The sequence below is a fragment of the Dufourea novaeangliae genome, unplaced genomic scaffold (assembly GCF_001272555.1).
Source record: "Dufourea novaeangliae isolate 0120121106 unplaced genomic scaffold, ASM127255v1 scaffold109, whole genome shotgun sequence".
NCBI lineage: Eukaryota > Metazoa > Arthropoda > Insecta > Hymenoptera > Halictidae > Dufourea > Dufourea novaeangliae.
In genome coordinates, this window is record NW_015373997.1 from 1849827 (window position 1) to 1862725 (window position 12899).

The 12899-nt window shown below is 45.0% G+C and overlaps 1 protein-coding gene across 1 annotated transcript in view; it reads right to left on the minus strand.

Annotated features, from left to right (window-relative positions):
* The window catches only part of LOC107187963 (kinesin-like protein CG14535), a 132049-nt gene that overhangs the window by 35920 nt on the left and 83230 nt on the right, over nucleotides 1–12899 (minus strand). Inside the window, exon 3 of the mRNA XM_015576171.1 lies at nucleotides 6926–7114. Within this exon, the coding sequence (XP_015431657.1) occupies nucleotides 6926–7114 (189 nt within the window). The remainder of the gene's footprint in view (nucleotides 1–6925; nucleotides 7115–12899) is intronic.

The window sequence follows — 12899 nt, forward strand, 5'->3', positions numbered from 1 at the left end:
TAAGACCGATCGGAGGGTTCGGCGGATCGTGGAAGGGCGAGGAGGATGGCGCGAAAGTATGAAGGTTCCACCCTCTCAACCCCACCCTCCCACCCTCGTGCAGCCGGTGAGTCGGATCAAAAAAGCATTCGCGAAACCCAACGCGGTCGGTTTGAACGACGCGGAATCGAAATCGTTAGTAACCCTATCCGCGTTTTCGCTTCGACCCTCGGCACACAGGCCTCTCCTCCTCTCTACTTTTATCCTCTCGTTTGAATTTCGGAACGCCGCGGAACAACGGTTGTTAAAAATAATTAAAAAGTGTTTGCAGCCCGCCGTCCACACATTCGCGGACCCGTGGGAAAATCGACCGTGGACAAACGGAGAAAATTGTTCGACGCGTTCGTTAGACACACACACACACCCTTTTTGTTTGCTAACAACTTTCTCTAACGAGATTCGAACACGGTACTGTAGGAGTTGCGAGAACATCGAGGGAAGGGAGGATAGGTGATCATCGGAGGATCAACGTGACGGACACCTGCCGAACTTCATCAACGTCTCCGTGTGTCCAGGATCCGTGGCCCCGAATTAATCTTACTGTAATATGGAAATTGCGGCGTTCGTGCGAACTGCCCGAAGGATCCGGTCGAACGGACGTACGGTGGTCGTGTGGCCGGGACAGAAACAAGGAATATAGATGGCGACCAATTGGGGTGGATCCGTTTCCATGGGCCCGTATGATTGGTTTACAGATTACTACCGCGTCTGCCGGCGAACGGCCGCTATCAACCCCTATTCGACGTTGCTTATTTGTTAGACGGATCCTGGACGATAAGCATCGAGGACCTGTCAGACGCAATTTTTCTAACGTCTGCGAGGAACATTATCGCTCGATCCCAGACGAACTAGAAGATATCTATCAAAGTTTAATCACGTTGTACGACAGTTATCGAAAAACGGCTCGCCACACCTTAACACAATTAAAATTAATACCGCAATCAAATCTCAACCAAGACCAACAACGTCTGTTAACCACTTCAGTGACGAATTTTTTAAGACAGAAAGAATATTCTTTCATTCTTTGGCTGTATTTAATTATAATATATTTATAAATATTAACGACGATCAATTGGTAGAATATTCTGTTATGTTGGGCAATTTCCTAGTGAATATTTAATTACAGTTTCGGAATAATATTTAAATGAAAGTGTCAGTATCCCTCAAGAGGTAAACTAAACGCATATACTTTCGACGATTTATGACTCAAGAAAAAAAAAACGAAATAAAGTGTGTCTGACTATGTTCGGCCTTCTTCACTGTGGCAATCAAGGTGTTAAAGTCCTAACGAACAAGTCCCACCCTTTTTCGACCCTCTTCACCCCGAAAGAACACATTTCCATTCAAAATTCCATTGTACATTCCCGCAAAAATATCGACGATCGAAGCGGCTGTTCCACTTTAATCCCGCGTCGAGAAGAGGGGTTCGGGTATACTTTCCACTATAATCGCCATAATCGAATCGGCCCCGCAAATTAGAATACCGTCGGGCGTAAAGTATCGAGGAGAACCGCGTTCGTCGGGGAAGCAAAAAAAAAATTCCTTTCCACCTAATGAGACTCGCGTCGACTTTCGCCGACAGTTTAATAAGCGATCCATCGCTATACGTCGTCGTCGGCGGGGTTAATCTCCGTTCGCCTGTAACCGATCCTTTCGCGCCGGACCACCGGAAATCGGAGAACAAAAAATGAGAGTACGACCGTGAATTTACCAGTTGTCGCTGCTGCTTATTCGATCAGCATTCGCCAGGAAATGAGCAATAGATCGAAGGCACGGCTGGGAGGGGGCAGAAACGGAGATTATCGGGTGGCTAAGAGAAAACGGGAGGGTGAAACCCAGAGGTGGGGTAGAGAAATTCAGGCAAACGTGGATCGAAAGAGCGAGAGAGATAGATGTAGAAACAGAGAGGGCGCAGGAGAGCGCAAGCGCGCTCCGTGTGCACTGTACACACGCTCGTAATCCACAGCGTGACTATTAGTCGTAAGTCAATAATAAAGCCCTTGTCCTGGACCGACCATAATGGCCCCGGTGAATTATTCTGTCCAGGACGCATTGTCCCGCCGGATCGTCCGCGGGGATGGAATTGTCCGCGGCGTCGCCACATCGCCGATATACGGCTCTGTGTACACACGCGTAAGATCTCGAAACGGGAACGCGTGGGTCTACGACGGCATTCACGTAGAGGCGCCCGTGCACGGTAATTGAGATGGATGTTCAATTAATTTGGCCCAGGTTTCATTTGCACACCGCTACCTACGAGAATACGGTCTCGGGGGGGGGGGGGGGCGCACACTTGGCATCGTTTTCTAGCATCGCGGAGACGGAACATCTAAGATCGACATTGTTGCGAAGGCGGAAAAGACACATAAACATCATCTTGAATAATAAATGATTCTAAAAACCTCACGTACCATACATATACAGGGTGTTCGCGATAATTTGTACCATCGTTTTTTTTTCGGAAATGGTTAACATTAGAAAAAAACCGAAGAGAAGGAAGTTGTAGTATATTTTACTGGTAATATGATAGCGTATCTAAAGTTTATGTATTTTTAATATTTTTCGAGAAACGAAGGTGACCTTAATTTTGTTAAATGGAATGCTACATATTTTTTTACATCATATGAAAGCGGTCATACCCGGGCAGAAATAAAAGAAATATATTTAATATTTCGTAATATTGTATTTACTAGTATGTTGTATTAATAAAACTACACCTCGTGTTCAATGAGACTTCCAGTAGTAAGAATGCATTTCTAAGAATTTATTTCTACCCTTGTATGACCCTGAAGACCATAGTACAATACATGGTTGAACTCGTCTTAATGCCCGCTTTCATATGATGTAAAAAAATATGTAGCATTCCATTAAAAAAAATTATGGTCACCTTTGTTTCTAGAAAAATAATAAAAATACAAAAACTGTATATACCCTATCATATTACTAGTAAAATATACTACAACTTCCTCTTCGTCGGTTCTTTTCTAATGTTTACCGTTTACGAAAAAAACGATGGTACAAATCATCGCAAACACCCTGCATACGGGTGCACCTTTTCTCGTATCGCTTTTCCAAGAACAGCGATTAGATGGAAACCTACCGTTCACGTAAACAAGGGGAGAAATTCAGTTTCCCGTGTTCGCCGTGAACAAAAAAAGTGTGGGGCAGAAAAATTCGACTTGTCAAATTCTCGAAGTGTTTCGACGAATTTTAGCTAGACTGGAAGTGAATACAGTAGGAACGGAAATTCACCGCGGACGAGGTGAAGCGAAACCAACTTTACGTCGACTAAGCATCGGCCGAATCTTCGATAAATTCGTAATATCGCGGGCTGTCAGGGCCATTCATCCTCGCGAACCCGCGTTACGTAAGAATAGACACGTATACACGTTCCAAGTTGTTTCACGCTGGTACGAAGTTTATTTCCGCGAGAGCCGACTGGAAGAGAGACAGAGAGATGGATAGGAAAGTGACGGCCCGAGTCGAAGGGAAATTTCTTTGAATCTGCAATTTGTTCGAGACTTTTTCCTACGTCTTTTTGGTATGTCATTACGCAGACAGATCGGTGCAGCTTACTGGAGATTCGGCAATTTACCGAGCACAATACGCGAGCTTACAATTTTGGGACAATTTTCGGAATCGAATTACGAGTGACCTGACGATTGCTTTCCGGTTGTAATCGAGTCTAACACGATGACTTCTTACCAGACTTCTATATTATATGGGGTGTTCTAAAAGGATGGGAAAATCAGCAACATGCATATTCCTCATGCAAAAACAAATCGAAACTACCTTTACTATAATATTACAAGCAATTGAACGAACTCATAGTCATACAGTTTAATATATTACTTTTATATAATTTCTTTTATATGAAAAAAAATTCTGTGCAACTAGGGTTTTTATTTTCTTTAAAATCGTGTGCCTCAAAGAGTTCATTCATTTGTGCGTTTACCTTATATAATCTACATAGAAGTCTGTGCTTCTTACCCATCACAGAGAAATCATCTGATTCGTACAGCAAGTTAATGCATACTTCATGATACTTGTTCTTCCAGCTATCAAAATGATATTCATTTCAAAGAAGTGGAAATAATAAAAAAAAAATCGTCGCTAAAATCGTTCCCGCGATAGCCGTTACATTCTCTGTCCACAGTGTACCGAACGATATATGGTCGTGAAGCGACCCACGGTCCTCGGCCACGTTAATTTTCGACTGACCTATAATCAATCTAACGCGGTCTGTTTGCGCGTCATATTGGGATGCTTCTCCACACATCGCCAGGACGGGTCGCGTATGCCGCGGTCCGCGTATTTGCGGACTCCGGTTGCAAAGGTATCCCCTGACCGAAGATTATCGATGAATCGGAATTGCAACCGGGCTGGATTACATTTGCCGCCTCGATGTGAAATTCAACGCGCTGATGAAACCCGGGACCCACCCTTTTATCGCGGTTTGGGTACTGAACTTCAATACGGTACCGGACATTAACGTACCCAACTACGTAAACCGGTGACCGGGTGTCGTCGGTATTTAATCCAACGACACTTCGGAGTCGAGTAATATTATGGAAAGTTCTGTTATATACTTCCGAAACAATTTATACGATCCTTCCACGCGATTACCATAGTCAGATGATATTCGAGTCAGCGGAGCGTCATGAGGTCTGCGGTTTACGAGGTTCGTAAACCGCTGTAGACAGATCAGAAAAAAAGAAAGAAAGTGGAAAGAACTTCGGGGAAACGTGGAACTGGTTAAAGATGAAGCATTTCCGGTCTCGGGAATCGGTCGCCGCCGGTCTTTAAAATATTCACCAGGGGTTCTGCGTTCGACGGCCGGTCGGCGAAAGGACGGAGAGAGAGTCGTCCCCTAGGACACAGGCACATATTCTGTGCCGGAGTTTTCCTCTGTCGGGTCGCGCCTGGTCCTGGCCATCGATTTCGAACTTCAGACCGATCCAGAAACGTTTTCGACAGACAGCATACACCCGAGTCTCGACGCGATGCGCGCGGGACCACGCGGGAAGGGACAAAAAGAAAAGAAAAAAAAATTCCGAGGAGAAAAAGGGAGAAGCTGGCATTGTGACTTTCGATGACAATCGTCGCTGGGCCCGGCTCGGCGCGCGGACATTGGATCGAATCAATCGATTGGTTTCTATGGGTTCTTCTAAACACAGTCGAACGATGGGGAACGGGGTTGCGTCAAAGGGGGCTAGAGGACGGGGGAGTGGGTGGAATGAAGGGCTAGTCCCTGGAGAGGACTACTGGCTGCCAGAGCGCTGAACAGAGAAACGAGTGTGGGAAAGAGAGGAATGGAGGATAAAGAGGACCGCGAGATAGGGAAAACCGAGTAGCTCGGGGCTCATTTGAATCCGACGCTCGATAATGTCCCCGGAGAGCACCGAAATATATCCGTGCGCGTACACTGTACGCCTAGCGATATTGTAACACACTCCGTCGCGTCACCGATGACATTTTCCATGGCGACGTCGTTCATCAATGCCATGGAATGAAATTCGTGGCGGTATGGGACAGAAAAGATGCCTCGATGACCGACGAAGGAGCTTGAAAGACGCGAAATGCTGATCGATTTGTGGCGTCTGATGGGTGTACACCCGGTGTTTCTCTTATATTTAGACCCGGTGGATCGACGGGCTTTGGGGGAACTGACGGTAACGAAAAGCAAACGATGATTTAAAGGGTTTGGTTGAATAGTCTATGAGTTGTTTTGTTTTTACCCAGTGTTCCAAGATTCAGTGGGATTTACTATACCACGGAACAGATTACGTAGACTGTAGATACTTAACTGTCAGAAAGGCAGAACACGTAAGTGTTCAACCTTAGAGAAATACAGTAAATCATCGATTGAGTGTTTGAAAGTTTCTCGGCATTGACGAGGGTCCCCAGGTGTAACGCTGACTTTTTAATAAGGTTTAGTAGAGTGATAAAGCTTGGAATTGTGAAGCCAATATTTGTTCTATCCGCATATGGCCATTAGTTTAGGAAATATTTAATGTTCACTGCCGAGGAGCCTTCCATAATTATAATTTTTGATACAAGACGTTTCTGAACTGTATTGTCAATAAATCGCGCACGCACTTTTAGGGGATACATCACAAATAGAATGTGCAACTCTGCTAAAAAAGTGGAATACACTCTGGTTTTCTTTTCTAATTTTTGACATTCCTTTAGGCATTTACTGGCTTATTTCTATTACTTCATCATGCAGTTATGAATATTTTATCTGCATTATCGAAAGCTCTTAAATAACCGAATAAGAAAGGCGATAGCCGGGGGACAGGAAAATTTTAAATACTCTCGAGGAGGGATCGAGCACTTAAATTCCGAAATAATCACGACGATCAAGGTTCAATTCTATTTCCTCGAGCGGAGGAGAAGTCGTGGGGGATGGGCAAGAAGCAACATTCGCCCGAGGAGGCGAGGGGCTCGGTAGAGTGCTGGATTTTCCTGTCAGGAGGTGGAGTTTAGAGGTCGGGAAATTAGTTTAGTTATGCGCCCGGCAGGGACGTCTTCTCGCGTCTCTAGGATGAACGTAAGTCGCGACGACGGAGGCACGTAGACGTTTCAACGTTCCGACTTTATGTCCCTCTCTCCTCTTTAACTTCCACGGGGATTTCTCTCTTTTTCTATTTATTCACCATTTTCCGTGCCTCCTCAATGATTCTGAAAAGGGCGCCGAAGGGCCAGGAAAAAACGATTCTACGACGAGTGAGAGGGAAAATGGTCTGACGTTTACGGAGAATTTTCCCTGGAGAGATCGAAGTAACCGACGATCACGATAAAAAAAAAAAATTGCCGTTCGTGAATTATGAAGGACACTTCGTGTCGGGCGAACGGGCAGTCGCAGGAATCTTTTAACGCTTACCTGGGAGTCTTCCTCGGTAAATATCGCGTCGAAGGCAAACATTTTCGGCGCAGCGACGGTCGGCCTTCGATCCTCCGCAGAGGAGGACTGTCCAGACGTTGGGTCAACCAGCGTCACCTGCTTCTTCCTCTTGTCCGCGTTGAAGAAGCTCCCTCCTTCTCCCGGCGACACTTTCAACATAACTTTCACCTGAAAAATAAAGAAACTTTCTTTAAATACGTGTTCAACCGTTATTCCAATAAATGCTGTTAAAATAATTCAATGGAAATTTGTGAGCGGATTGACAGTGCCAAGGGTCAAATTATCGGTTTGTTTAACAATACAAGCAAGAATAGAGCCGGTGTTCACGAACGTTTGGCGATTCCGCTGGAGTAGTTTAACGTTACGTAACGAATGAGATCTTATGTGACGGTAGGTGTTCACGAACGTTTGGCGATTCCGCTGGAGTAGTTTAACGTTACGTAACGAATGAGATCTTCTCTTAGTCGAACAATAGCCTCATCAGGATTATCCGATGGACAGTTTCGTCCGGGAAATGAACGCCGGTTCTAAAATTACAACGGCCCACATTAGCCCATACGGTCCAATGAACTTTTGGCGATGCTCCTTGCATCGAAATCGAGGAAAATGTTAGCGGAAAATTAACGTCTATGACAATTCTGATTTCTGGTATCATTTCTGACATATTGGGTTGAATCTAGACATTCCATTTTTCGTTTCAAGCTCTCGCAATGAGAAAGATTTTATTAAAAACAGCATCGATCACCTGTCACTCGGTCGCACACACTGAAACGCCACCAAATATAGAACAAGCAATCAGCAAAATATCGAGTCGACTAATTTTTCCACAACGTCGAGATAGGAAACGTGAATGAAGTTGCGGGAAGTTTCACCTCGCCATGCACACAACGAACTCAAAATTGAAGAATCACGAGGACGGAGGGTGGGCGGCCTCCAAGGGGGCAGACTTCGTCTCGACGACGTCATAAGATATCTCGTTTATAGCCCTTAGAAAAGTATACCTGCCAACCCCCGACGATGATTTATAACAACGTTTTCCGCGCGGCCTGACTCCGCCCGAAGAAAGTCGAATCGAATCTCCAAGCGCGAAAATAGGAAGAGAAACAATGAGCTCCCGTGGGGGAGACGGGGTTGCATCGATGCGTCGTCGTTAAAACTGCATTCGTTGCCTCGGAGATCGATGCTCCCGTCGGCGATGTATTCTGCGAGGCGAGGCGAGCCGAAGCGTCGGGACGCCGCCGCCGTCCGTTCGACCGGCTGTCCAGGAAATTGCGTTTCGAGATTTCGTTCAGATTGCGGCGCACGTTCTATCTTTTGCATACGGAACGGCCCAATCCGGGGCCCGCGGCTGCGAAAAAGGGACGCTCCTATTTTCCCTGTTCGACCTCCCCCCCTCTACCACCACGACTGCCACGCCACCCATCTAGATGCAGCTTTCTTTCCCATGGACGCGGGGTACCTTGCACACGTAGTGGTAGTTCGCTGTGAAAAGACCGAGTGCCAGCGATCGAGCGACCGGAAATAAAATAGCTCCTTTCCAGTCTTATTGGGAAAATTCTGCATATCGAACGGCTCCTTCGGCCTTTCTTCCCAGTCCTTTTTTCTTTTTTTTTTGCTCCCCTAGGTACACCGTCTAGCCTGTGTACCCCCCCTGCGAACCGTTCTGCCTCTTTTCCGGACTGTCTCGCTCCATTCAACGTTCATATATCTGGTAACGAGGCTGATTTCGGGGCTGGGTATCTGTTCCGCACGAACGATTCCACGAACCGTGTCCTCGAACCTTCTACGTGGATATTTCTCTGCCCGTTCCCACCCCCCTTTTGTCTGTTCGGTTCGACGTGGCCCGAACCGATCGAGAATGTTGGCTTTCGTTCGTCTGAATCTAGCTACGAACGATAAAATGCAGGGCGACTCTATTCGAATGACAAGGGTACTTCGGTACCTCGAACATTCTGATTTGTTTTGAATTGCGCAGGTTTGTTGGGGACCTCGATAGAAGTATCGGACAGTTTTCCGTTTCTGCTGATATTCGGTTCTTTGGGGTACAACTACCCCTTAAAGATTCACGTATGTCTTCATACTTTCCTTTCGTATATCTCGAAGACTATAGCAGATACCAAAAAACTGTTTCAGCGAAAATTGAATGGCTTCTTATGGTGTATAAAAGTGTGCAATGAAATTGTTATTAAATTTGTCAGTTTATTTACTCGTTTCTATAAAAAAAACAACATTCTAGAAATTTTCATTTGAATATATTTCCTGTACTTACTATAGTTTTCAAGATGTTCAAGAAAATATGAAAGCACACGTTAACCTTTAAGGGGTAGTTTTACTCTGAAGAACATAATATCAGCAAAAACGAAAAACTGCCCCATGCTTCTATCGAGGTCCCCAATAAATCTGAGGATTAAAAAGAAAAGTAAAATTTTCTGGGTAAGCGAAGCTTCTCGCCTGAAGTCACTCGATGCTCGCAGAGGTATTAAAGTCCCGATCACGTTCTGTACCGATTGATAGAGATTCTTCGCCAAAAATAAGCGTGCAATCTACACGCGTTGTCTCGAACTAATTGGGTCCACGAGATTACGTCAGAACGTCTCTGTGATTCCAACCGTAAAGGCTTCCAGTCTCGATCTGATTCTACAAAGGACGTTGTAGACGCAGGTTCAGCTGCCCGTAACTCATGCGATTTTCTCCATCATTTCTTCTTTCCACTTTACGCGCAATAAAGATGTCGTTACCATTGTTACTCGGTATTTTATCGCGAGGGGTGGAGGGGTGGTTCCGTTCGACCGGACGGCCGGAGGCGTTGATTCGACGCGGCAGTTTCTCGCTTTCAACAGAGGCCCTGCGCCTCGTGACACCGGAAACGGGGCCCCGAGCCCGGAAGCCAGCCGTTAATTTCTGAACGTCCAAACGTGAAATGAGTCGCGGCCGTACCTCATACACGGCCTTCCGTTGTCGTTCTCCGGACGGACGTTAAAGTGTAGAAATGTTTTATGACGCGACCGGGCATTATCCGCCAATTTACGATTCCCTCGGAATCCGGCCGTTTCATACCGCTCGACAATAGCCATCTATAGTTCGATATGAAATCTCGATCTTTCATCCGTCGAGAATATCTGTCCCGACAGAGAAATCGTATCTCCCATTCGAACTGAATATTCAATTTAAACGACGAACAACGATCGAACTGTAAACGAAACGATCACGAAAGAAATAAAAAGATCCTCTTTGTAAATAACGTTCACAGTGCTGTTCCGTTTTCTGAAGCTCGATGCTTGTTTCTCGATCACCGAAACAGACTGTGTTCGCAATTAATAACCGGACCATTTTGATGCTTCTCCGTGGTCGGGACGAGGCATCGAGAGAACAGGGATATTCAAGATCAGGCAGCTATCGAGACAAACAAAAACAGATCCGTTCCAGCCGATCGAACGGGAGGCGCAAATAACTAGAATTAATCGAAGCCGAGAGCGACGCGGAGACCTCCTGTAGGTATAGTTCCGATGTAAGAGACGGAAACAGCCCCGGGGGTATTCAACTTCGACGACGAATGCCATCAAAGCGATTGCGAGACACGAGCGCCCGCGCGCGGGCCGCTCTTTGCGCGAGGAGATTACTTCGACGAATGCGGATAATCTAAATAATCATCGTCTGCAGGGAAAATGTGACTCCTTCGTGGCAACCCCTTCGTTAAAACGGTAGTAACGTCATCCACGGATGCCTCCGGGGCGGCCCCGAAGTTGATCGACTTCGGGTATTAACCGCCCTCTGTCTTCTATCACACTATCCGGTGGGATTGATAAGGAACATCCTTGGGGCAGTTGCCTGCGCAGACTAGCACAGGGGTCGTCTGCATGCCACGGCGAAAGAAATATCTTTTATAGAGCCTTTAAGTGAGATGAAATACGATTTGGAACTAGTACGCGTATTTTGCGATAACTTTACTTGTGTTCGAATTATTGGAAACGTTGCATACTAACAGTTGCTTAATCTGAGATTGGTGGTGAAACGGATAAAGCTACATCATTTTATTTATATAGAGTGGAACTCGTTTATATGTACCTGTTAATAGGAGTATAGTAGGATTCGCCTTTGATTTTTCATTCGAGCCGGGCTCAGCTGGAGTTCACCTAATCAGGCACTAGACTAAAATTTCGTTCGTATAAATGGAGTTCCTATAAACAGAATTTCACTGTAATCCGCTTTTCACTAATATCTCTGCTTATACGGATCATACTTCAATCGTGTGATCCGTACACCAACTTTTGTAAATTTCAAGAGCCCCTTTTCCACGTTGCCTTCCATTATTTCACTATTATCACTCTAAATATACATCGCCTTCGATCATTTTTTATCGCTCACACGTACCGTTCGTCCTTTTATTATCTCTGAATTTACCATACTTTCATTACGTATTCATGAAATTTTATACATTCTATATTATTCGTCTATAAATTTCCACTCGGTGTTAGGTGATAATCCGAACCTCGCTCGTTTCGCGGTGTAATGTGCATTTTATACGGTGCGTCGAAGTCCTATCGTTATTATCATTACCATCGTTATTAGTATTGTTATATAAATTCCGTTCGGTGAAACGAAAACAACGAGATTCGTTTACACGGCAGTTAATATCCGATTCCGCGCCTATTAACAATTTCCAGACAGTCGTGGTATTGTTTAAAAATGGCCGTCGTTAACGTGCTCCGACTACCCCCGAATGTGCGCGTAATCGATTCTGGAGTGTAACGGGTTTCCCGGCGGTAACCAAATTCCCGGCAGTGGTGGTTTTTTTTTTTTTTTTCGATTGCGCGGTACTCGCGATAAAGGGCTGGGTCGCGTTTACATAAACTCGATAATCCTTTGGATTTTTCGGCAGTCAACGGTATTTCGGTGCAAAACCGGCACAGAATTGAATTTCGTCCGCGTAAACGTGCGATCGCCGGCGAGAGAACGATGACGAACGCGACACGGTTCGTTGGGACGCGGCGCGAAAAGAGATTGTGTTTCTCTTAATCCGTAGATTACACCAGCCGTCGCGCAGTCGGGAGCAGACTTTACAGAAGGTCAGAGGCGCGACGACACTACGAATAGTCTGATCCTTTAATTACACTTTTCGTTAGAAGCTGCAACTCGGTTCGTAGCCACGTGTGCCTCTACTCGGCCAGGTAAACACACGTAAATCCGCGTGAAACTCGAATCCAGGAGGACACGGGAACTAGGTGAACTTGTGGGTAGGGATAAATCGATACCGTCAAGATATCTACTTAGTATCGACGAAAAGTATCGATATCTACTTACAAGGAAAGGCACGAAAGTGTCCCCCTCCGATTTTGATGAAACTTCGTATGTCTGTTAAACAGTCAAAAATAAGGAATACGTATTTTTTTTTTATTGGCTGAGACGCGACTTTAAGGGGTGAAACACCGAAATTTTTTTGTTATGAACAAATTATATTTTGGACAATTTGTTAGCACCATATTAGTCTACACAAAAAGCCGCAAATCTCGTCCATTAGAAGTTTTCATGTATCTCCTCTGGTTTTTGAGATAGTACTTTCGGTTCGAAACTTCGAGGGGTGCACGTTTAAACGATTAAAAATGACAAAGTACTCTTTTATCTTTTATTCGTTATTCGAAACTCTTTATCGAGATAATGAATTTGCCCATCTCTGATTTTAACGAAGATATATTTAATTAACGAACATATATTAACGAAGTAATATAAGTGAACGACAACCACCTTCACATTCATTAGCTTTTACATCGATTACGCGCTCCATTTTTCTTTTTTCGATACCGTGTATATATCGCAACCGAAAGTATTGATACTAAAAATCTTCAGTATCGAAACGAAAGTATCGATTATTTACTTCTACTTACTTTTATCAATTCATCCCTACTCGTGGGGGCCCAGACCCCAATTGCACATTTACAGTTCAATAATAATTAGA